A 25,843-nucleotide genomic window follows, 5' to 3' on the forward strand; every position below is an offset into this window, starting at 1 on the left:
TAAGTCTCTTGGACACACACATGGGAACAGCAGCAGCCACATCCATCAGGCTGGGATAGGACAAGCCTCCTGGGTGTGACAATCTACCTGATTCAGCTCTAGCAGACCTGAAAGGAGAAATCCCTCATGTTCAGAAGTCTGCTGGATCTGGCTGATCTGTAACAGAATGGGGAAGGAAACCCAAAGTAACTCTGCAGCAGAGATGACAGGGGTGGACAGAGAGGCAGCACTGGCTAGGCTGTGAAAGCAATGGGGAGGGCTGGCAGTTGGACTTGCAGTGTATAGTAACCAGACTGCCTTATAACAAAAGTTCAGGAAAGATGCAAGCTCAAAGCTTTATAAAAAAAATTCTTTAGTGTTTGTTTTCTCCAGTAGGTACCATTAAAGCATCTGGGCAGGACCCTTCCCTGCGGGTCCAAGAGTGCCTTCGGTCTCCTGGCAAGATTTGCCTTGAAGAAGCATGGAGTAACTAGCAACCATGTGGATACTTTCACCCTTGACCGTGATGTGCAGTGGCTAGGGCCGAGTCAAGGAAAGTCATGCTCAGACAGTCTCCCACAAGAAGGGGAGAGGCCCAGCTGCCCATCACCAGAGCTCTCAGGGCATGAGAAAAATCACTTTCCTCTGTGAAGGCCAGCTCTAACTAGCCCCAGAAATCTAGAGCGAATGGAAAAACAGACTCAGGGTCCAGGGCTTAGGCAGATGGGGGCTTCTCTTCAGGGCAGCTCTCTTTATCCGACGAATTCTCGCTCTTCTTCTGCAGGTCAAAGCTCTGGAAAGGAGCAGGACAAGGAACTGCTGAGAAGCATGAGAGCAACAGCTACACTCTGCTGTGGTTCTTTCAAATTCGGTCTAGGGCATCGTGGGCTCTTCAGAGGGTCACCATCTCGCCCCTTCTGGCCTAGACACGAGCAGCACACAAACCCTATGGTGTCACTAGCACAAGGCAAATCTTTCCATGCCTGCAAAGTTTCACCCTTTGCCACAGGCTCTGCTTTCCCTGAGGGAAAAAAGAGCAGAGCTGCTAATCACTTAGGAGGAGTGCCGTAAGTAGAGCCTTTCTTACCTCCAGTTCTCGCATGACCTCGTCCATGAAATCTCCTGAATTCTGTTTGTAATCAACTGCCAGTTTGATAGCATCATTGAAGAGCTGATGAGAAGGAGAATGCTTGTCACTCAGAGTAAGGGGCACTGGGTTTCTGTAACATATGGAAACTGTTCCCACACCCCAAGAAAAAAAAAAAACAAAACACCTCTGCAACTACCTATAGCTACCAGGACCTCACAAGCACTCAAACAGATGTACTAGCCCATTTTCTGTTTTCTGCGCCTACAGCAGTCTCCATGTACTTGGACTGTATAGGGGTCTCATGGATGCTGAGCCAAATAGCTATGTTTTACCTTCACTACATTGGTGCCATCTGCAGCAGACACAAAGTAAAAGGGCAAACTGAACTTCCGGGCAAAGTTGAAGCTTTTCTGGGTCACCTTCACATCCGCTGGGGGCAAAAAAAGGAGAAGTGGTCAGTAAGACATCACTGTGGGCTGAATGCCAACATATGCCCAAGTGGTAGAACAGATGGAGACCAGAGCCTGATTTAGCTGTCAAGGCCTCCTCACTGTAGTACAAGGCTAGGAGAGTCCTCCCCAAAAGCTCTAGGGTTTTAAAAGGAACAGCATCAGCAAGCTGTTGACAAGAAGACACAAGAAAGTTCTTGTTGGTTTATCCATGGTGCTTGACTAAATTATAGATGGATTCTGCTGTGCTATAAATTAATAATGGTTTGCAGCTTAGAACATATCAGTTCACTTGCTGTGCAGCAACTATGAATGTTTTCCAGGCACTTCCCTATGATTTTTGCTGTGTGTCCACATGACCTGGACATCATTGCCAGTACTAGTCATGCCTCTCCTTCCAGTTTGGCCTTTTTAACCAGAACTCCCCACTGCCTTTATGCCATGTTACCTATATTCCTGTGAGTCGAGGGCATGCTCACGCTATACAAATGACTCAACTGTTACATATTTTTACTTAACGGGCAGTTAGGTCCAGCTACCCCAACCTCAGGAGGCCAGAAGCTTTATTTCAGTTTTGGAACAAATCTGCTGCATATTTACAGGACATGCTGACACAGCAGTAACAGCTCAAAGTTTTGATAGATAGATAGCCTGTATGTCAGCACAGGAGGATGACTCCACATGATTCGCCTTTTCTCATAGAAGCCACAGCTGAAGTAGTTCAGACTCCAAATGCTTGCCAGTGAGCACTGCCCAGGCAGCTGCTCCCTACCTCTTTGCAGGAAGCTGGATCAACTGTTCTGCAGACTGGGCCTGTGTTAAGAGCTGTGGGCTGATCATTTTCTAGTCCAGGTGGAATACAGCAAGTGAAGGCAAGGCAGAGGACTGTCTTGGAGCAGTGTCCACTGATACACAGAACACTAAGAGCAGGATTCATCTACACATAGGTTCTGTCTACAATATGTCTGTCAACATCAAGCCCATTTGCCTCAGACTTCCTGTACAGTCCATGCAATCGGTGGATTCAAGGCTGGCTTGACATGTCCTATAGGAAAGGCTTTTATTAGGTAAGATCAGTCCTGCCCTAAACCACACCACTGAACAATAATGAACTTCTGTAGACTACAGTGGGAGCCCAGACACATTATTCAGATGGACACACCCATTCATAGCTGCCATGATTTCTACCATGAATGTCAGCAAGGAAGACCATGTCTGACACTGTACTTGATAAAGAATAGCAGACTATGGTCCTAAGGGTATGTGTTCTCTCACTGATGCTGAGCAGAAAGCTGATGCGTTATGCATTCCCACAGGATGCAGGAGACAGATCACAATGCAAATGACAGTAATAACGAATGCCTAGCTGGCATTCCTAGGAGGAGGGAATAATCCAGTCATCTGCAGAGGAAGGTGAACAATTTTGCCAGCAGGTATACTTAGACACTTTAGCACAGAGGAGTCCCACGGAAACCTGCAGGCTGAATTAGCAATACAAAGGCAGTTACTGACTGTATCAGGGGAAGCCACATAATAGATTATGCTCCTTTTCCAGCAAGACATCCTGCAATTTTTTACTAGGTAGTGCTCCAATCAGCTTTTGGGTTCTTGCTGGATGAAATGGGCAACGTGGTAATGACAGAATTGGAAGGACATCACTTGAATAAACTTTAAATAGATCAAATTTGTATTTTTATTGCTAGTAAAACAAGCACAAGAGCCTGTAAGACAGCAAGCAAGGTCAGTAGAGGACCCAGCTATTCGTTTGGTAAAATACAGCCCTGAGGGACTAATACTCAAGAACTCATCTGGACCTAACGAATGAATGGTATTCTTTCTGAGCCAGGTCAGAAAAGAATCACATCACAATCCTGAGAGATTGAAAGAAGATATACTCACCATCAATTTTGTTGGCCACCACAATGCAAGGAATCTCTGGGCGGAATTCTCTCAGCTCCTTGTACCAGCTGTTTAAGTTCTTGTAGGTGACTTTCCGCTGCACATCAAACACCTTCCGAAAAAGAACCAGCTATCATGGGGCCAACAGCAGGACAGCGCCTGATCAACCCACTGCACCAAACACAAGTATGGAATCCAGAATTTTCCCAGGAGGACATCAACAAAGAAAACTGGCTTTTGTTAGAAAGGATGAAAGAGAAAATGGAGAATACCCAGCAAGCCTTGAAACATGCAGCTAGGCCATTTCTTTGCATAGTGCAGGAAACAGTCCCTCATTTTCCTTTCATTCTTATTTTGTACTGTGACAAGCACTCTATCACCCATGACAGTGAACAAGCACTGGGAAAGATCTGTTCTGCTAAGTAGAGTCGGATAGGAGGCTTCTCTATTTTAACAATTAAAATACCAGTGAAGTTGACTGATGCTCACAAGTGATGAGAAATAGTGGAAAGTTAGAGCAACAGTACAAACCAAGACACCTAAGCGGGTTAAGAGTCAGGAAACAAGACTGATCTGAGCTAATAAATGGGAAATGCAAAGTATAGGAAAATAGAAAGGGCAAAAGACCAGAGAAGAATGTCTTATATAGTACCCTGCAGAACATCAGAACAGTTTTGTACTAATCCAATAGTCACATCACAGAACAAGAAAGGAATGCCCTCTCCCTCACGTCACCTCTGACAGGACTGCTTGTAAATAAGTACTTTCAGTTGTATGTACCACCTTACTGGAAAGGCAGTGACAAAAGTAAGGAAATTTAGAAGACAGCAAAGTCAGGGAATATAGTGAGTGCTATCAGGAAAGGCAGAAGAGAGCTAAACATACCCAACTACACTGGTTTTATCTGGTGAGAGAAGAAAGAACAATATAGGAAAGTTTTTTAAACCACTGGAAGAGACAAGAAATGTAAGGCAGCGTAATCATAAAAAGTAACATACAGGCCAAGTGTCAGCTGGGACTGTTATTAGTCAAAATTCCATCAGACCACAGCTGAGACACTACCCTTACCATGATACAAGCATGAGCCTTATGGTAATAGGATGCATGCATGCTCTGGAACCTCTCCTGTCCAGCTGTGTCCCAGAAGTCTGTAAGACACAAAAAACAAGCTTAGAATGACACAACTTTCCAGGTTCTGTCTTCCTCACAACTTAAACCCAGGACACAAAGCCCAGTCCATCTACTCAGGGTCACAAATTAGATTTCACCTCACTAATCCGAAACATTCCAGGGCTAAGAGATTATGCAAAACTAGGACCTTTACTTAGCTAGGCTTAGCTACGAGTTGTGCTGACACTGAACATAGCTATAAACATATTAGCAAAAGAGAAGTCATCAGTAGACATGACTTATAAAGGACAGTAAGACAAAGCTAGTCAAAAGTGCAAAGAGTCATAACAATGTATGGTTCTTTGTCACTAGAGATGACAACAGGAAACAAAATCTAAACATCTTGAAACAGCTTGATTGCTGACACGGTGATAAATAGCCAGGTGCCTGTCATAGGAAATGTTCCATCTCCTTTCGCAGTCTAACTCTGCTCTTTCCAGGAGCATGACTCATTCTAAAATTACAAAGGGTAAGTAAGTTAGCCTGAGACAGACAAGTCCCAATTCATTAAGTACCTTGTAGACTAGGTATCATGAAGCATACCTGAACAGTCATCAACATTTTAATGCCTTTTTCTGTTTGTGCGTCTCAGGTAGACATCTCCCCACCTCCTCTTACTGGATTTATAGGCTAATATTTGTGTCTTATTTGTTGTATAAATTTACACAACTTCCAACTAAGAACCATCAGATACAGTTATACTTCTGTCAGCTAGACTGAAGCACGCCACTCCACCCTAAGCTGAATAAGCCACTTTCCTTAGTGTTTACTTTGCATTGAAACTAGTTTCTGACTGGATACTGTATCAGACTTGCAGGATGGTAACTTCTTAAACTGCCCAAAATATAGGCAAGTACTTATCAGAACACATTTGCATTAATTTTGGCTAGTTCTGCTTAGCTTCTAAAATTGCCTGATCCTTTTAATGTGCCATTTCAGAAAAAAGAGGTGCCAGTGACCACAACCTACTGAATGTCCCTAAATTAATTTCCCAAACAATGTGGCAGCTGTCATGAGAGAACTTGTCATGGCTTATTGAAAAACACTGATGCTTTTATTACTAAATCCTCCAGATCTTGCCTGTCATACCCCATGTAACTCCAGAACATAGGAATTTATCAACCTTAAAATCCTTGGGAAAAATAAGATTCATATAGTAAAGAAATACACCATATTTTAATGCAATCCTAACTCTACCACACGGAATTTGGCAATGGCCATTAAGAGGAAAAATTAAACTAGCAAGGGAAGTGGTAAATCTGCCCAATTTAAAGCCTTCAGATCAAACTACCGGTCTTTACAAATCACACTTCATGACAGGTCTTCTCTGCAAGGTAGCTTGGATGATCAGCATTATGTTCATAAAAGGTGAAAATAGAAGACACTGTGAACTCCTGTATAACACAGGCCAGATGAATTACTTAAACTAGAGCAAGTTACTTAATAAAGTACTAAATCCATGTTAAAAATAAGTCCCTGACATATGAATCCATACTTTTGCAAGTTGCCTTAATAGTAATTTCACTTACTGGTTAAAACCCCCCCCACCTTATCTTTTGAGTTTACCTAACATCAGTTAGAGTCTGTTAAATATTTCTTGCTCTGCTGAAGCCTCCTCTTGTACCAAGTTCCTGTTTGCTGGTATTTTACCTTCTCCCTGAGAAGCTAACCAGACTCAGTCTCCCATCATTAGGCCCCTTTTTACCATCTTTCAATTGCTCTCATGGCTCTTTTCTGAAACCTTGTATTGGGTTTAAGTGGCAAGGTTTTTGTAAGGGGTGGGGGGCAGGGGCTGCTGAGGTGGCTCCTGTGAGAAGACACCAGAAGCTGACCCCATGTCAGGCACAGCCGGTTTCAGTCAGCTCCAAGACAGACCCACCTCTGGCCAAATCACACTCAATCAGCGACGTTGGTGATAACATATTTAAGAAGGGGTGAAAAACGCTGCGCAGCAGCTGTAGAGAGAGGAGTGAGAAAATGTGAGAGAAACAGCCCTGCAGACCCCAAGGTCAGTGAAGAAGGAGGGCGAGGAGGTGCTCCAGGCGCTGGAGCAGAGATTCCCCTGCAGCCCGTGGGGAAGACTATGGTGAGGCAGGCTGTCCCCCTGCAGCCCATGGAGGTCCACGGTGGAGCAGATACCCACCTGCAGCCTGGGGAAGACCCCACGCCGGAGCAGGCAGATGTGCCCTGAAGGAAGCTGCAGTCCATGGAGAGCCCACACTGGAGCAGGCTCCTGGCAAGAACTGTGGCCTGTGGAGAGTAGCCCATGCAGGAGTAGGTTTTCTGGCAGGACCTGTAGCCCATGGGAGACCCACGCTGGAGCAGTTCTTGAAGAACTGCAGCCTGTGGGAAGGACCCAAGTTGGAGAAGTTTGTGAAGGACTGTATCCCATGGGAGGGACCCCACACTGGAGCAGGGGAAGAGTGTGAGGAGGAAGGAGCAGCAGAGGCAAAGTATTATGAACGGAGCACAATCCCCATTCCCTATTCCCCTGCACCGCTCGGGGGGAGGAGGAGGTAGAAGATTTAGGAGTGAAGTTGACTCTGGGAATAAAGGAGGGATGATGGAGGGAAGGTGGTTTTAGTTTTGTTTTACATCTCACTGTCCTACGCTGTTACAATTAATTGTCAATAAATTAAACTAATTTCCCCAGGTCAAATCTCTTTTGCCCATGGTGGTAATTGGTAAGTAACCTCCCTGTCCTTACCTCAGCCCATGAGCTTTTCCATCATATTTTCTCCCGCTGTCCTGTTGAGAAGGGGGAGTGACAGAGTGGCATGGTGGGCAGCCAAGGTCAACCCACCACAAACCTCCACCATTTTTCAATGCTTTTACTGAATCACAGAAATAAGAATTAGACACAGTCTTGCTGTAGTGGTTTCAAAAAGGAGTCTTAGTGTAATGTTTCAAATTTGGGATAGCTATATAATCTCTGAAATTAATATTCTGGTTTCATATCCAAAGATCACCTTAGCTCTTTGGAATACAGCCCTCTTTTGAAGCTCATATTCAGCTAAGCACTGTTCATCATCTTTCTTGCCTCCCAGGATGGTTTCTAATTCTCTTTATGAACTTACATGGAACCATCTCAGTTTACCTGCATTAGTTAATTACTGAAACCACTGTTACTAACCAGGTTAGGAACAATGCAACCGGCAAAAGAGGTGGGTGATGCTTCGCTGTATTACAGATATTAGTTGTTGACGAATTGCAGCATTTCCTCACTCAAAGTGATGCTGTACACTGATAAGACTCTGATGAAGAACCATCTCTACCTTTGTAAAATGTATTTCAAACATGAACCAACTGAATAGAATTCAGGAGAACCGTAAATAATGGCAAGAGATCTAGAAAACATGCCCTATGAGAAAAGGCAGAATAAAGTGATGTCATCTACCCTAAAAGAGAGAAGAAATAGAATCTCAGAATGGGTTGGGTTGGAAGGAACCTTTAAAGATCATCCAGTCCACCCCCCTGCTGTAGGCAGGGACATCTTCTCCCAAGTAACTAGTGATAGGATGAGAGGAAATGGCCTCAAGTTGCGCCAGGGGAGGTTTAGATTGGATACTAGAAAAAATTTCTTTACTGAAAGGGTTGTCAGGCATTGGAACAGGCTGCCCGAGGAAGTGGTGGAGTCACCATCCCTGAAGGTGTTAAAAAAACATGTAGACATGGCACATCAGGACATAGTTTAGTGGGCATGGTGGTGTTGGGTTGATGGTTGGACTTGATGATCTTAAAGGTCTTTTCCAACCTAAACGATTCTATGATTCTATGATCTTCCACTAGATCAGGTTGCTCAAAGCCCCATCCAGCCCGACCTTCAACACTTTCAGGGATGGGGCATCCACTGCTTCTTTGGGCAACCTGTTCCAGTGGTCCCTGAGTGTCACCACACTCAGCGTAAAACATTTCCTCCTTATGTCCAATCTAAACTTACCCTCTTTCAGTTCAAAACTGTTGCCTCTTGTCCTGTCACTACAGGCCCTGGTAAAAAGTCCCTCTCCATCTTTCTTGTAAGCCCCCTTTACATATTGGAAGGCCACAATAAGGGATCCCCAGAGCCTTCTCTTCTCCAGCCTGAACAACCCCAACTCTCTCAGCCTCTCTTCACAGCAGAGGTGCTCCAGCTCTCTGATAATCTTCATGATCTGGATGGTGGGGCAGATTGCACCCTCAGCAAGCTTGCAGATGACACAAAACTGGGAGAAGTTGCTGATACACCAGAGGGTTGTGCTGCCATCCAGAGGGACCTGGACAGGCTGGAGAAATGGACTGACAGGAACCTCATGAAGTTCAACAAGAAGAAGTGCAAAGTCCTCCATCTGGGGAGGAATAACCCCCCAGTTTATGCTGGGGAAAGCAGCTTTGCAGAAAAGGCCCTGGGAGTCCTGGCTGACACCAAGCTGACTGGGAGCCAGCAATGTGGCCTTGCTACAAAGAAGGCTAATGGTATCCTGGGCTGCATTAGGCAAGTATTTCTTTGCCTCTACTCAGCACTGGTGTGGCCACACCTGGAGTGCTGGGTCCAGTGCTGTGCTCCCCAGGACAAGAGACATGGACATACTGGAAAGAGTCCAACGAAGAGCCAGGAAGATGATGAAGGGACACGAGCATCTCTCCTGTGAGGAAAGGCTGAGAGGGCTGGGACTCTTTAGCCTAAAGAAGAGAAGGCTCAGGGGTGATCTCATCAATGAGTATAAATACCTGAAGGAAGAGTGTAAAGAAGACGGAGCCAGGCTCTTTTCAGTGGTGCCCAGTGACAGGACCAGAGCCAACAGGCACAAACTGAAACACGGGAGGTTACCTCTGAACATCAGGAAACACTTTTTCCACTGTGAGGGTGACTAAGCACTGGCACAGGTTGCCCAGAGAGGTTGTGGAGTCTCTCTCCTTGGAAACATTCAAAAACCATCTGGACATGGCTCTGGGCAGCTGGCTCTGGGTGGCCCTGCTTGAGCAGGGGGTTGGACAGACTGGCCTCTGGAGGTCCCTGACAGCCTCAACCATTCTGTGGTTCTTTGATCCCTTCATTCCCCCATTTCTGTGCCTACGAACCACTGTTTGGCATCCTCTTGCCACGGCAAGGAACTCCTCTGCCACGTTTTTGGGTCTGTACACCGCTGAGTATGCCAACTGCACCATCACCGTTTCCCTCCCCGCACATAGCCGGCATCACCCTCTCCCCGGGACCCACGGAACACCCAGCTGGGCCCCCCCCCACTTACCCACGAGGACCGCCTGCCCGTCCACCCAAGCACGGTGCTTGTAGAGCGTCAGGGCGAAGGTGGAGAGCTGCTGGGGGCGGCTGTGCCCGTGTTAAGGAGTCGACGGAGGAGCACGACCCCCCACTCCGCAGCGACCGCCGGCGCCGGGCCGGCACCCGCTCCCCAGGCCGGGCCCGCCGCAGTTCGCCGGGCCGGGCCGGGCCGGGCCGGGCCGGGCCTCCCGCCGCGCTCCGCCAGGCCGGGCCGCCACCTGCGCAGCGGCGCGGGGCTGCTCAGGGCGCAGGCCCGGGAACAGGGACGGGAACTAAGGGGCGCAGCAAAGGATACAAGCCGTCGAGCAGGAACCTCTCCAGCAGCCTGCGGGAAGAGCACCACAGCCGTTAGGCCGCGGCACCGAGCCGCCCCTCCCCTCCCCTCCCCGCGGGGAACCGGCCGGGAGGCAGCGTGCCCGCGCGGCCACTCACTTGGACTTGCCCACGGCGCTGTCGCCCAGGCAGATGATCTTCACGGTCTCCTCAGCGCCGGCCGCGGCCTCATCCCGGGCCTGCTCCGCCGCCGCCGCATCCGCCATGCCACCGCCTCCGCGTCCCCGCTGCTACGCGACACGGCGGGCCCCGCCTCCGGCTCCGCCCCCCACCTTCAGCTCCGCCCCCCGCCTCCGGCTCCGCTCCCCCGCCTCCGGCTCCGCCCCCCGCCTCCGGCTCCGCTCCCCGCCTCCCGGCCACTCCGTGCGTGTCTGAGCGCTCCGCCCCGCCCTTGTTAAGTGCGTCACGTGCGCGACGCCCCTGTCGCTATTACCGGCGCGACGGCGCTCTGCGAGGGGCGCGCCATGGCGGCCGCGGGACTGTCCGGGCGGCCGCTGCAGCTGACGCTGGCGCTGCTGAAGCCGGACGCCGTGGCCCACCCGCTGGTGCTAGAGGTGAGAGCTGGGCGGACCGGCCCGGCCCGCTCTGGTCTGTCGGTCCGGTCCGGGGCGTCCTGGTGATGCGCGTCGCCCGCCCAGCCGCTGCGCCTCTGCCCGCAGGCCGTGCACGAAACCATCCTCAGCAACCGGTTCCTCATCGTGCGCGCCAAGAAGCTGCGCTGCGGACGGGAGGAGAGCCGCCGCTTCTACCGGGAGCACGCGGGTAGGCGGGCCGGGGCAGGCGGGCGGGCACTGCGGGCGGACGAGCTTGGCCGGCGGACAGGACCGGGGCCGGCGGAGCTGGGCCGTGCGACTCGGGCCGTCTTTCTCCCGCAGGGCGGTTCTTCTACCAGCGGCTGGTGGAGTTCATGGCCAGGTACCTGCCGTGCCCGTAGCCGGGCTGCGCGGGGCGCGGGGAGGAAGCTGGCTTCGCTTTGCAGGTGGACCCGTGTCTTGCCTGAGCAATGCGTCTGCGTCTGGAGGGGTCCACCTCGGCGTGGGATGCACCTCGTCAGGAGCTGGCGCTTGTGGTGTACCGAGACGGAAGGCTCCGGGCTCGCGGGTGGAGAAGTGTCAGGAACCAACTCTGCTGTGACAACAGCAGTACTTGGTGGGGGGGGCATCCCCAAAGGTTGTGGGTACTGTCACCTAGGACGAGGTCATTCGTGCAAATGCTTTGCTTCTGAGGCATGGTCTCAATGTCTGTGTCCCCTCCCAGAAAGCACTGCATGGCGGTTGCACTTCCTTGCTTCTTTGCGCTTGCTGTATTTATAAGAATGAAGGAGCTATGCCCTTTTGTAACCTTATCTACTTCTGCTCTTCCCCGGTCCTTTTCTCAGTGGCCCCATGTGGGCTTATATCTTGGCCCATGAGAATGCTGTACCCCTCTGGAGATCCCTGATGGGACCCACGAAAGTATTCCGAGCCCGAAACAGCGTCCCGGACTCCATCCGAGGAGCTTATGGCCTTACTGACACGAGGAATACCACTCATGGCTCAGGTAGACCTGTCCTTCTTGGCTGAGTGTTGGGCAAAGACTGGAGCTCAGGGAGGTGTGAATGATGGTATTTTGCCTGCCTTTGCTTGCTTTCCTTTCTGGGAGTCAGAGTTAATGATTTGCTTACTTCTGCAGACTCCAGTCACACCTGTCCTGGTGCAATCGAGCCTGGCACTTTTATGGCTTCTGCCCTTCCCTTTAGAACATAGCACATATTTGTGGTGCCTGACTGGCACTTCTCATCCTGTTTTCCTCTGTTTTCCAACAGATTCACCAGCATCAGCCAGCAGAGAAATTGCCTTTTTCTTCCCCGAGTTCAATGAACAGCTCTGGTACCAGCAGGAAGAGCCACGTCTGCGCTCTGGGCAGGTTTATTACAATGCAGAGGAGCGTGTCCACTGTGTGTTCAGGGATGAAGAAACAGAGTTGACCTGAATTACCCAGGGGTATGGTTTGCTGAGCTGGAAGTAGCTGCTAGGCGCACTGTTTGGGTCAGCCCCCTAACAAGACATAGAGCCATGGAATGTTTTAAGGAGTATGGGGGAGGGAAAGACCTAATGCATATTACGTTGTGCTACCTGGGATTATGTTATTCATGCAGCATACAGGTGCTGGGGCATTTTAGGAAAAAAACTTCTCAAGTAGCAGTACTCCAACTCGATATAGAGGTCTAGCCATGCAGTTCACTGGTCCCTCCTGTGTTTATTTGGATATGAGCAGTATGGGCGAGTTCATCAAAGGGATAGGTGGAAAGGGAGTTGCTAGTTCCAGTTAGGATATGATTGGTTTTGCTGATAGTAGGCCTCAGATTCTTAATATTTACTCTGTTCCCACAGTCCCTTATGGAGAAGAGAGGGGAAAAAGAATATGAGAAAATGCAGCGGTAAGCAGAGCAATATTAACTCTCCTGTCCTTGCTTTCCTGCTTCCAAGCTGAGAAACAAGGCTGCCTTCAGTTTTGTATCGTGATTCATATCTTAAGCATCTGGCGGAGGGCACAGTTAGAAGCCATTCTTGAGAGGAAAGCAGCATATACTGTTGGTTCAGTTTTGTCTGGGCTGACAAGCCTGCAACAGAAGTGCCAGGGGAAGTTGCAGAAAGATGTGGAGTAGTCCAGTGCCTGTGAAGGATCTTCTATTTTGTGCTTTTAGATTGCCTGGGGCATGAGATGAGTAGTTCTGATGAAACTTGATAGCAGCTATTAGAGCTGTAGATTTCTTGAATCCATAATAAAAAGCCAGAGAAGTTAATTCTGGTGCACAGAAGCTGTAGAGTTTCTGCACAGAGCTCAGCATTGAAGCACTGAGTTCCATGTCCTTTGTAAATTATATGGACAAAGTCGTTATCCAGATAACTGATAAAATTATTATATGATGGTGCATGAGGACTTGGTTTTGAGGTACAGTGCAAGGATCTGACATGCTTATTTATGTTTTCCTGTTTGATGCATTTTGAGATCTGTTCCTGTAGGAGTTTTTAATCCATTTAAACTGTCCCCCTAATAGCTTCTCACAATGCTGACTTTTTTTTTTAATTAAGGTGCCATGTTGTACTGAGTGAATTTCTTTTGGATAATTTCAAATGCACTGTGTTGGTGAAGGTACCTTTCTAATAATGTACTTGGGGTAAGAAGTTTGTTAGCTTGACTTCATTTTCTGAAGCTATGCATGACTAGCATCGATGATACTAGTCACTAAAGCTGTTGACCGAGTCCCGAATTTACTAGTGCATTATTGTGTCACAGATCAAAGGCAAGTTACTCTTTGTCTAGTTTAAGACAACTATGTGAAACATTGGTCGTTTGATTGAAAAATGTTTAATTGTAGGAAGTGCTGCCGTAGAGCTTCCTTGATTAAATATATCAGTATTTTTCTTCCTTCCTTACTATTATATGAGATTAAATGCAGTCACTGTTTTGTTCCAGGTACAGATCAAAAGGATGTGCGGAATATTTCTGCATTTTTTGCATTGCTGCTTTTATTTTCACCAGCAGTATCCAATGGTGGATCTGCTCATGATCGAGTATGCGTTTATACAGGTCTAAAATCTTGCTGTCCTTAATGCTACTGTCAATTGATATTTTATTGACTCCCTGAGTTCCTGTTAAATTATGTGTGGTTTTCTTGTAACTATTAACCTGTAACTATTTTTTTCACCTTTCTTCTTTAGATTGTGCTTTCTTTGTGGATATTAATTTGGGATATCGTTAAATGGTAATTCCTAGCTTACACTTCTCATTTTAAATGTTGGTTTTTTTTTTCTAGTCACTTGCAGTTATTACATTCGGGGAAACCGACCCTTTCAAAAATTTCAAGTATGGGTAACACTGGCTTAGTGGCACTGTATTTTCACAGAATAATTATCAGATCACAATCACCATTACTTAGATAGCTGCCAGTTGTTGTGTCCATATTAATATTTCTTTGGTCCACCAAGACTGTACCTGAGTAAAGGTGGTCAAAACTATACAGTCCCATTTCTCTAGAGTCTTTATTTTGCAAATCTAAAGATGGTCTGTGAACTTTATCAGGAGAGCTAATATTGAAATATTTTGTGTTAGATGCAGGAGATAGTGTCAAAAATTATTTTTAATATCAAAGGAAGCCTTTGGATATATGAGATGACAGCAGATGCTCTCTGTTTTGAGGATTCTTATGAAAGTACTTCTTTTTTTTTTTCTTTTTCTTTCTTTTTCCCCTCCTTGTAAGTGCTCAAGAAATGTTTTTTAACTTCTCTAGTGACAATTAGCATCTGTTTTGTATACCTTCTGGTGCTTCTTGGTCCTGTGGTGAATCACCTTACAGAACAAGGTGAAACCTCTGATTTTTTTTTTTTTTTTTTTAATTTTTATACCTGAGCCAAACCATTCTTAAGAAATCTTGGTAATGGCTAGTATGTGCTATTTCTTCTCTTTTCATAAAGATTTTTGGTTGCTTTAATTGAGCTCCAAACATGTTGTAAAATAATAAAGGCAAGTTATCTGAATGCTGGCTTAGCTTAAACTTGTAATGTCTGATGCTGCAACAATCTCATGCACAGTAGACATTTGTACTTTGGTTGTTGTTCTCTTCTTACTAATGCTTAAATGCCTTCTGCCTGTTGTTTATTTGCACAGAAGCATGGTACCTGAATATTAGACTGAAGGATGCTGAACCATACAGTTTCTGCATTCTACAGCTTTCTGGAGAAAGTTCTCCACTATTTCACAGAAACACTACAGTCGTGTTAACATAACTTATCCCACCAATTGTTTAGCTTTTAGACCTTTCCTTGCACTCAGGAGATGAGACAGATTTCTGAAGAATTTCTCTGGAACATCTCTTCTCTGGAAAGGATAAATGTAGTCCCATTTTAAACCTAAGTACTCAACTTCAACAACAGCTTGCATAACTGACTACTCTTTTCTTTTTTATTTTTTTTTTCTAGGTGTTTGAAAATATGGAAGCCAGGTTTTGTTTATCTGGGGTATTTTGGAAGGAAGGGGAGCAAATAAAGATGAAAATCTCTAGTACTAGATAGTCAATGGGGAACCTAGTGTAAAGGTGTTTGAATGCAAGGGCAGTTCATGTCCTGGACATGTTAGTGACTGGGATCAGGATCTGATGAAGAGAGATGGAAAGTGTTTCTGCCTGGAATCTACCAGGGCTTTGAACTGTGTATCATGTAGATATGGTTGTCTTGCTTCTGGACCCAAGCAAGCCTATGAAGCAAATGTGGATCATTACATAGGCATGAGTACAGTCTGTTGTATGGGGTTTTTTTTTCTCTTGCTTGTACTTCTACCTTGTCAAGCCCAACATTAAGTTTGGTTAATAAGTCCAAATCTAGCCCCGACTTCACCTGTGTTGGGCATAAGGTGGGAGATTGTTATTTTTCTGTGATATGGAGAAAACAGTCATGGTCTATTTTTTCCTGCAGTTTGATGTTCCTCTTGCTCTTTGATCTTAATCTGATCTGCCACTGTTTCTGTGGAGTGTCCTCTCCTAGTGCTGCTGGATTTCATGGAGTCATAGAATCATAGAAAAGTTTGGAAGGGTTGGAAAGTTGGAAGGGACTTTTAAAGGTCATCTAGTCCAACCCCCCTGCAATGAGCAGGGACATCTTCAACTAGGTCAGGTTGCTCAGAGCAAGCTTAGTGGCTGTGGCACCTAAGGAATGATGTGACCATGTCTAGGGGGCAGGGAAGCATGTAGTTGCCTTAAGTGCAACCAGGAGGAAGAGAGATGTGCTTGGTATACTTGTAAAGACAGGGGTTGGGCTGGCAGGAGAACTCAGGAGGTGTGGGTTAATCCAGATGCACAGCATTCTTGGTTTCTTCTGTGTGATTCTGTTGCAGTCACGTATCCAACTCTGAATAGCAGCTCTCGGGACTCTAAAATCCTCGTGTCTGTGAAATCTCAACATGGGAAGCTTTCAACCACTATGGAGATAGTGGTTGAAAAGCCATCCTACTAGTGAAACCCTTGCCTTGTGGGTGGTTGTGCTGCAGTCCCATGGCTCATAGTCACCACCTCCTCCTCACAGTACTTGTTTCTGCCCACAGACCAACCCAGCTGGCCCCATGGCAGGTGAGAACCAGACTCATGTGACAGAGTTTATGGTCCTGGGCTTTTCCCACGGCCAGCCCTTCCCTCTGTTCTTTTCCTGGCTATTTACCTGGCCACGCTGCTAGGGAACTCTGCAATACTCGCCCTCGTGTCCCTGGATCCCCATCTCCACGGCCCCATGTACTTCTTCCTCAGTCACCTATCCTGCTTGGACATTTGCTACTCATCAGTGATGGTGCCCAAGATCCTGACAAATACCCTGCGCCCGCAGGCGACCATCTCCTACCACGGGTGCCTGGCACAGGTGTTCTTCCTGATGGGGTGTGCAGGGGCCGAGTGCGTGCTCCTGGCTGTCATGGCCTATGACCGCTATGCAGCCATATGCCAGCCCCTGCACTACGCCCATGCCATGATCTGGGGTGTCTGTGTGGCGGCAGCCACCAGCTGCTGGCTCTGGGGGATGCTGGACTCGGCCATTCACACCCTCCTGGCCTCCAGGCTCTCCTTCTGCGGGGCTGCCCAGCTCCAGCACATCTTCTGTGACATCCCCCCACTGCTGAGGGCCGCATGTAGCAACACCCGCCCCAGCGAAGTGGCACTCCATGCTGCCAGTGTCTTCATGGGCCTCAGCCCCTTCCTGCTTGTCGCTATCTCCTACCTCTGCATCCTGGCCACTGTCCTTGGGATGCCTGTGGCCACCAGCCGGCAGAAGGCCTTCTCCATGTGCTCTGCCCACCTGCTTGTGGTCACCCTGTACTTTGCAACAGCCAACCTGAACTACAACTGTCCCAGCTCTGGCTACTCCCCGGCAGCCGACACACTGGTCTCTGCACTGTACTGCATCGTCACCCCGATGCTGAACCCTCTCATCTACAGCCTCCGCAACCGGGAGGTGCGGGGGGCCCTGCGGAAGGCTGTGTGGGGACGGGGCATGCCGGCCTCCCCAGGCAGCAATGCATGAGCAATACCAGGGCTGCGGCAGAGCGCTGGTGTGGCACCGGTGCAGCATGGCCCGTCTGTGGGAAATCTTTGACGGCAGCAGCGGGCTTAGAGGTCCCTGCCCAGGCAGCGGCTGCGTGTGGCGCACGGCCACCACTTGTCTGACCCTCAGCACATCACTGATGGTAGAATGGCAAAATCAAGTTGGGAACAAGGCTACAGTTCCAGGATTACGTCTTTATTTTGCAAGGGTCGTGTGTTGAGCTCAGCACAGGACCTGTTGCAGCTATGCTGCTACCAGGCAATTTCATGTGGTATCAGACAGGTGCTGGCACCGAGCAGGGCCATGAGCTCTGTCTCGGGGCTGCGCAAGGTGCTGAGCCAGGCTCTGCACAGGATGAGGGGCAGTGTCTTGGACTGCAAAATCTGGCCTCTGCAAAGGGGCTGTCACACCATCCGCCTTCCACACACGCTTTGGCACTGAGTCTGGTGTCTGCTGGGTTCCGCCAGGCTGCCATAAAAGCTCTGTAGCATTTTGTACATTAGCACAGCAGCCAGCAGTTTAAACAGGCCACCCATTATTCTTAGTGCTTTGGTCAAACAGCAAGTTACCAGCACTGAGCTGTGAGCTGGCATTGCTTAAATCCTCACCAGAAAAGCTTGCTTTGCTTTATAGCCATAAAAAAAATCAAAATGCAGTTGTTGTGAGCGGTGTGGCTGTGGACGATAGTGGCTGAGGGCTGGCTGGTGACGTGGGGCAGCCAGCTTCGTCCAGCTGCCACTGCCTCAGCTTAACCTATTCTTGCAGGAGCTCTGCAACCGGGTCCAAGCTTAAATGATTGCATGGGTGTTGGGGCAATCCCGCTGCTGGCCAAATCTGCAGGCAGGTACACAAGGGCTAGCAGTGTCCAACGCCATGGCACAAGCCAGGAGCAGCCAGCCACCAGTGCAAGGGTCTTCCCCCCCAGGCAAGGGAAGCTGTCACAGGCTGCGCATGCAGGTGCACACCTGCAGCCACAGCAGCAGTTCTGCAGCTGTGCCACAGAGGTGTGCGTTGGCTGGAAGAGGCCAAAACATGCTTATCCATAGCTCAGTTACCAAGAGATACCCAGCAAAATCCAGTCTGTTCCCAAAGAAACCTACTGGAGAGTCAAAAAATGGGCCTATGAGGCATACAGCTTGTTGGGAGCAGCTTGCCAGTTCTTCTTAGTGCACAACATACATCGATTTTATTCTTCAGGGAAAAAAGTGTTTCTGTAACCCATGTGTAGGCATAGCCTGTTGCTCGTACCGAAACAGGTTGCAAGCCTCTTAGCCAGCTCTACTTGCTATACACTCTACTTGACTGTAAAAAATTATTGAAACACCCCTAGTTCAGAGTCTCACTAGGACACATAAGAGAGTCTGCCACAACGAGGCCCATTCTGGAAAGCCCCCTGGAAAGGAACATCAGAAAATAAAGGGTGAACTGCATGAGGAAAAAATATTCGGAAAGTTATTTCAGAGAAAAAAAAAACAAAGAAACCAAACCCAACCAACCAAGCAAATACCCAAACCAAAAACCTCCAGCAAATTTACATTAAAATTGATAATTTCTAACCCGAATCACGATGTGTCTTTCCCGTGATTGACAGACACAGATTGTGATTTTTCTCAGTATAAAACACTGAGCAGAGATGCTGTACTACCTTCTAGAATTCACAAGTCACCTTGCTGAGTTGTTTCTTTTGCTTCTTAGATCTTCCCCCCAAGAATAAAAAGAAAGACCAATAAAGGATGTGTGAAGAAACAACATTAGGATCATCTTCACATACTTCATTTATTCCATTGTATGAGAGGAGAGTAGTAGGACAACGAGTGTAAATCTCTCAGGTAATTCTTCTGCTTTGGGAAACTGAGCAGCGTATTTTCTCTAGTTACAGAAGCTGCTTCTAAACTGTTGACTTGTTTGATAAAGAGTTCTTTGATCACAGAAAGCTGGAAACAGCAGCATTACTGACAGTGCAGCTGGGAACAGATTTGCCACTATCGGCCTTAAAGACTGATTTTTCTTTCAGCTCTTGAGATCTTATGAATAAAGCTACTTCTGTAGAGACTACCAAATCCAAGCACATCTGGTATGGAAAAACATGCTGGTGTTTATGATCTAACACCATGACAAGAACAGTGGAAGTTACATTCTTTTGATACTTCTCTACATTGATAACAGTTTGAAGCTCCTCTTTTGTACGTGTCAGAAATTTTCCACACTCCATCATCCAGTTCTGCTACTGCTTTTCACAAACTTAGCGTTACTTTTAGTCCATTGCAAAGTGACAATCTGGGACACAAAATAAGGAGGAAATTTGTGCCCTGAAACTTGGCCTTTAAATTTTAGGAACTCAAGTCAAATACTGCCAACCCAGATCCAGTTTTTCTGAACCCGCCTTGCACGTATGCGGCTGAGCTTCAATATTTGTACAGAAACATGCACTCAGACACACAAATATAGCAGTGTCTTTCTGTTCCTACTTCCATAGTTGTGTTTATGGCAATTCTGTTTGTTTTAAAAAATGCTGTCTCTCCTTTCTGGTGTGTGTACACCGTTCAGTCTATTGGCACAGTGTCTTCTCCTAGCTTGATTTATACACTATGCCGACGGTTGTTGATCATGGCCACAATGTGTGACAGGTCCAAGCTTTTCATCATCACCTCCATGAACTCCTTGTCTTTCCTTGCTCCCTCCACAAATTCATCCAGAGAAAGTTCACCTGTGTCAGACAGACAGAAGGCATCAGAATCATGCAAATCCACATTTAAACAAGAAAAGGAGTACAGTAATCTAACTTTAGAGACCACTTACTATACATGCACTGTTCTAAAGCACCAAGAGGCCTCAGAGAGTCATTTTAAGCTTATATGAAACTTCCCTGATATCCAGGCAACTCCAGCTTCCTTTTTTTTTTTTTCCCCACACAAGGGGAAAGGTACATAGGAAAGAATAGAGGAAGTGCGTGGCTAAGGAGTGGGATCATAGATTCCTATAAATAAGGCTGGATTAGCCGCCTCCTTTTTGTCCTAATTTGTCATAGTCCTAATCTGCCCCATACTTGCTGGTTTTCATGTTTAAAAGAAGTGACAGAAGGAAGATGTGACAGGCAGAAATAGGTTTTCTGTGCTAGGCCAAAAAGTCCTTGTGCAGGGAAGCAGCTTGGCAGAGTTCTTCTGGAATAACAAAAGGGCACATCAGAAGGTAATGAGCACATGAAGTAGCAAGGAAACAAATATCTGTCAGGGACATACAGTGACTACAGTGGCGTTGACCAGCTTTTGACTTACTGGTCCATAGCATTTCATGTGCTTGCTGTACTGCCTGTAGCAGACCCAGTGAAGAAATTCGGAACTTCAACATTAAATTCCAGTTCTTCCTTTCCCTGCTGCTGAAATATTTAGGAGCAGCTGGGGCCATCTGTTAATATTTCCCACTTCTAACTGACATAAGCTACACAGCAACACACTAAAAGGCAACCCCCCCCCCCATTCCAATCCCCCCCTACCAAAGTCGTGGACAGAACACAGGTGAGACTTAGTACAGGGAACAAATCCTGTCATATTGATTATGTATGACGCAAGGAGAAAAACGCCTTAGCAAAATTCACGGAGAATGCATTACTGGATGAGAATTCATCTAACAAGCAAATATAAAATGAAGAGGCATAAAGTTCAATCAAGAAAGGAAGACATGGATATCTCTCTGTAGCACAGAGACCACCTAAGTTGGATGACCAAGACAGGAATCTTACCATCTCCGTTCACATCAATTTTGTTGAAAACTCGGTTGGTGAACTCTTCTGCACTAGTTTCATGGTCACCACCATTAATAGCTCGAATAGCCTAGAAGAAAAGAGCAAGAATAGGAAGCTGCCTAATGGATCCCAAAACAATAGACTGATTCCACTGCAGCCTGTCAGTGTAGCTTCAGAACAAGACAGTCATGCCTGGTACCTTCCCCATACAAACGAACCAACATCAATAGGAAAACACAGCAGAAATCATCAGGCCTTACAGCTGGCACTGAAGGCTGCAAAGGGAGCATGGGTTTGGAGCACAGAATGAGCAGTGAAACTTAGATGATCATCCTAATTCTGCTTAGGTGGAGGTTAAGCACTGCAGAAATGGCAGAATCAGGATCCACTTAACTGATCCACTTTCTATTACCCTATGGTCCACCAAGCCCGATAAACATTGTCAAACACCCTTGGCATTTGACATTATGAAATTCCTTTCCTATATATTATGGTCATTTATTTCTATTCTTGCTCTCCCTATTTCCATTTATATACTGCTTCCTGTATGTCCTGCTTCTCCCTAAAGCTCAGTGGAAATTAATTTTCAGCTTGAGAAAGTTTAAGCATTATTCACCACTGTTTACTACAATTCATCTTATTCATAACCATATAGTGCAGGGTTCTCTTTTCTTTCCATGCCTAATTGTTTCCTTTGTTTAAGGATGTCCACAAATATGTGATTCCAGAGCCTTCATATTGATTGTAAGACTATTTACTTTCTAGTTTTTACCTTCTGATATTTGGTAAGTTTCTTCATTCTTTTTCAAATGCCATTTTACTAAAACTAAGTATCACCTCAGCAACTTCCTAAGGCTGCCAAGAAAGACACTGAACTACATCCACAAAATTCAAAGGGCAGTAAATTGGTTGCCACCAATTATCGCCCACAAGACTTGTTTCTCAAGAACTCTGTGTTAAACAATTACTATCTGTTGCTTCACTGTGATGTCTGAGTATTTCTAGTGCAAGTTATTGGTAGGAAGCTGTATATTATTACAGTTACTGATATGGTTTGGTCTCTTCAATGCCCAGCACTAAGATTCATACCCAGGTGAGAATGCATTACTAACATCTTATTAGTGGTTTTATTTGTGGACAGCTCAGGCTTCAAATCTTTATCAAATGCATTTTCTGACTTTCCTTATTCAGAAATGTAAATTATTTAGGGTCATTGAATCTTTCTTGCATCTTTCTAGTTTCCCAGTCTTTACAGAATAATCTGAGCTTCCAGCATAATTCATTCTGAGCTATTCATAAGATCATGTTTATGTCTGCAATTCCAACACCTTCCATAATAGCTATTTACATACAATCTTTTCCATTGACAGTCATTCTTCTTCAAACTATTTGCTAGAGTCAGAAATGTTTTATTACATTGATGTTTAGGAGCTGGGTCTAGAAAGCAAACTGGACTAACTCTCCAACTACTGTTCTCATGGGGAAAAGGACATAGGAAGGACACATTGCGGAGACTGCAACTGACAGTCATGGAGTCTGAAATCTTGGAAAGTGCAATTTAGGTCCTAGGCAGCTAAAACAATTTTATGGAGTTAGCTATGCTGTTACATATGCTGTGGTGGTAAAGAAGAGTCTGTCAAGTCTGCTTACTGGACCATGAGATTGTGAGGAATTCTGCTAAAGAAAGAATACTGTTAAAGAAGGTCTCATCCATGATCATTCATATGGGGAATAGCGAAAGTCTTACTTGTGTGGTGCATTTGTCTTTAAGGAAAGAAGAAAGAACACAGACCCCTGGAGACTCACCTTAATGATGTTGAGCAATTCATGTCGATCAATGCAGCCATTGCCATCTACATCATAGAGCTTGAAATACCACCGCAATTTCTGCTCCATCTTCCCACGGAGAACAAGGCTGAGGGCAGCCACATACTCCATGAAGTCAATATATCCATCCTGTGGGAAAACAAAAAACAAATTGTGACAGGAACAAACTGAGGGAGTTATGGCTCTGGAGCTGTTTTATCTTATTGCTCTTTAGATTCACAGCTAAAAGAGAAAGAAAAACAAATGGCACAGAGACTTGGACTTAGGAAAAAGCTTTAGTGTACACGCACACTATTTCTCTGGCCACCTTCAAGATCTCCTAAATACCTGGATTCCTGAAGTTATGATCTATTACTTGTCTAGGCTATTCTGTGCTCACCACCTGCAGAGATGAAACCTGTCACTCCTCATGGCCAGAATGAACGAACCCCTCTCTGTCCACCAGAGCTGACTGCCTATGGCCTGCTGGGAGAGAAGATTGATCCAGAGCCCTGGCTGCAAGAGAAGTGGAAGGTAATTCTACCTTGGGTTTTCTGTACTAGTCTGCTTTGTCTTTGTGGGAAACTACTGCTATTTCAGTAAGCTGTAGATCTCTTCTCCATTCTCTGACAAAAAAAAGTGACTGAAGATATTTTTTTTAAAAATACATAAAACATGATTTGACAGCTGGAAAAATTGTTCTGTATTTAGGTTTTTAAACATTCAATTTCTTGAATCTACAAAGAAACTCAAAAAGCTCTTGGTTCCTCTGCAAGAGAAATGCCAGACAGTAAAGGTTCATAATCCCTAGATTTAACACTGACTAAAATTTGAAGTAGTTAAAAAGAAACAACAAATAAAGTGTGTATCTCTGTCAAAGATTCTGAATAACTACTTCAAAAAATTACAGAGAAAAAAAAATGAAACTTTCATTTATTGAGGTATTTAAAGTCAGATGCCTTTCTGGAATGGGTGATAAATATATGTAAAAGGCAAATGTAGGTGGACTAGCAGAGCACTACTGTTTTACAGCAAGGATCACAACATTTTAAAATATTCATTCAGGATCATTGTAGTACTCCCCTTATGTGAGTTTTTCATAACTTCATTGAGCAAAGTCACAGAAAACAAAGATAACCAGTTCTGAAGGAGGGCATGATTGCAATTTATAAAATAACTCTATTGAAAATTTATCCTCTGTCCTCAGCAGAGTTCTCAGAATCTGAAGGTCCAGAGGGCAGATGATTCCATTCATCATCAGTGTCTGTATTACTACAGGGTGCTTCTTCCTCTGGGTGCTCTTGTTCCTTGCCTTTGTTTATAAAAGGAGCTTAGATTAAGTGGCTAACTATTAACAGGCTAAGATTAACTGATGTAGGTCCATCTCCACTAGTTGCCACACTCTTACTTCATTCCCCTTGAGATGACTATCACTTTATTTAGAAGATAGCTTTTTATCTTTGTATGACCAAATTTGATTTTGAGAGTCTTCTTAAAACACTGTTTACTGCATAACATGGGGCTCACAGGAGAACTTGGGAGTGCGTAACATCCTTGAACAAATTTTAAAGACCTTAAACATCCCAAGAAATGACAGAGGTAAAGGGAAAGACTGGTGCAAGAACTGTAAATGTGTTGGTTTATTTTATAAAACTGCTTCTCATCACTATCCTCATCCTGGGTCCAGAGAACTTCAGGATGAGAAAGGATATTCTTTGAGATTTGCGGTCATTTCCAGTCATTACATCCACCACAAGACCTCAGCTACCCTAATGGAGCCTAGCTGCTCCTCTTTTACCTTCAAGAATTTTGTAATATTCCTTATCATTCCTTAACTCCTTATGCCTTCTCACATATTGTCCAAACCAATGTTCTTTGCTCAGTCCCTAGGTTTTCCTTCTTCAAAACTGACGCCGTGATTTCCTACCTGTTTCACATGTATCTGTGACTAGTTCCTCCCTAACTCACAGACATTTGCTCCAGCCATTTCAGAACCTTGGAGCAGAGAGCAAAGCTGAATTTTCCCAGGCTGCCATAAAACCAAATTTCTCTATCATTGAGATTACAGACCCGCAAGCATAGGCTTAATTATATATGGATAAAAAACAGGCAAAAGTGAGGGGCATTGCACGCTTAAAGGAATTATGGGGGCTACTGTTTCCTACCTTAGAGACAGCCACTGATTGCCTGTCACAGTGAGGAATACTACCTACCTGCTAGCTACTGCTGTATGCTATACCTCCTAGAACTGAGGAGAGCCACGTAGATCATCTGCCCATGCAGTATTTATTTCAGCTGCCAAATACCTGGAAATTACTTCCTCTGTGAATGCTATAATGATTTCTATTGTGTTTGATTCCTGTAGTCTCTACTATATAATACAGATATATTTTTGAATAATAAGAATAAGAACATATAAGAATAGGAATGAAATCCTTTCATTAGTATTTTGCTAGTCAAACAAGGCCAAGCCAATTAATACACAATAAGGAATTCTGAAAATTCAAAGATGAACTTGCACAAGGTAGTTAGATAATAAGGTGTTATTACCTATGGTTATGTTATTTATGTCATTATCTATGCACATTAATTTGCTTCTTGCATTTAGCTACTTTACGTTAGTGTCCCTCAGCAGCTTTCAACACCAATGTTTGTAAGAGAAAACCAAGGACTCTAAAAGTGCAGGAGTTGGTTCACTTTTAAGCAGTATGAGGCAGTTAATTTCCTTGCCAGAGAACTCACCTTGTTCATATCAAACGTGCGGAACATCTGCTCAATGTACTCATTGGCCTCTGGATCCAGCCCTCGAAGCCCAAAGAACTGTTTAAATTCATGCTCTGTCAGCTGTCCAGAAGGACACTCCGTCATGAACTTTTTGTACCAGTGGTGGATCTCGATAGCCTGCAGATCATCCACTGTGGAGCTGCTATTGTTCCCCATGCGTATGCGTGGTCAGAAGAATGATGCTATAGGAATGATCTTCTTCCTCCTGTTGCTCTCACAGCACTGCCTGTCTGCTCCTGTCCACGTTTGACATTACTGTCAGTTAAG

General features: G+C 45.8%; 3 protein-coding genes and 1 pseudogene across 5 annotated transcripts; 2 read left to right on the forward strand and 2 right to left on the reverse strand.

Moving 5' to 3' along the window:
* Positions 1-335: 335 nt before the first annotated feature.
* On the reverse strand, positions 336-10,444 carry LOC128142599 (rab-like protein 2A). 2 transcript variants are annotated; one of them, XM_052788735.1, is made up of 8 exons: positions 10,280-10,444; positions 10,143-10,172; positions 9,816-9,895; positions 4,486-4,565; positions 3,418-3,529; positions 1,402-1,499; positions 1,067-1,150; positions 336-772 (listed from the first exon to the last, which is right to left on the reverse strand). In XM_052788735.1, the coding sequence occupies exons 1-8, from the start codon at positions 10,384-10,386 to the stop codon at positions 695-697; spliced, it is 669 nt and encodes a 222-aa protein (XP_052644695.1). In that variant the 5' UTR covers positions 10,387-10,444; the 3' UTR covers positions 336-694. The 2 variants fall into 2 exon arrangements, with proteins under 2 accessions (XP_052644695.1, XP_052644696.1); XM_052788736.1 differs by lacking the exon at positions 336-772 and adding an exon at positions 780-901.
* Positions 10,445-10,621: 177 nt separating this feature from the next.
* Positions 10,622-14,700, forward strand: NME6 (NME/NM23 nucleoside diphosphate kinase 6). 2 transcript variants are annotated; one of them, XM_052788739.1, is made up of 6 exons: positions 10,622-10,734; positions 10,840-10,942; positions 11,056-11,095; positions 11,559-11,719; positions 11,985-12,162; positions 13,640-14,700. In XM_052788739.1, exons 1-5 carry the CDS (start codon positions 10,645-10,647, stop codon positions 12,149-12,151), a joined length of 561 nt encoding a protein of 186 aa, XP_052644699.1. In that variant the 5' UTR covers positions 10,622-10,644; the 3' UTR covers positions 12,152-12,162; positions 13,640-14,700. The 2 variants fall into 2 exon arrangements, with proteins under 2 accessions (XP_052644699.1, XP_052644698.1); XM_052788738.1 differs by having other exon boundaries at positions 11,985-14,700.
* A 1,576-nt stretch (positions 14,701-16,276) lies between these two features.
* LOC128142598 (olfactory receptor 5V1-like) lies at positions 16,277-17,223 on the forward strand (annotated as a pseudogene).
* A 1,677-nt stretch (positions 17,224-18,900) lies between these two features.
* Positions 18,901-25,843, reverse strand: LOC128142601 (guanylyl cyclase-activating protein 1-like). The gene is made up of 4 exons (XM_052788737.1): positions 25,535-25,843; positions 22,793-22,942; positions 20,984-21,074; positions 18,901-19,951 (listed from the first exon to the last, which is right to left on the reverse strand). The coding sequence occupies exons 1-4, from the start codon at positions 25,730-25,732 to the stop codon at positions 19,824-19,826; spliced, it is 567 nt and encodes a 188-aa protein (XP_052644697.1). The 5' UTR covers positions 25,733-25,843; the 3' UTR covers positions 18,901-19,823.

The sequence above is a fragment of the Harpia harpyja genome, chromosome 6 (genome assembly GCF_026419915.1).
Source record: "Harpia harpyja isolate bHarHar1 chromosome 6, bHarHar1 primary haplotype, whole genome shotgun sequence".
Classification (NCBI taxonomy): Eukaryota; Metazoa; Chordata; class Aves; order Accipitriformes; family Accipitridae; genus Harpia; species Harpia harpyja.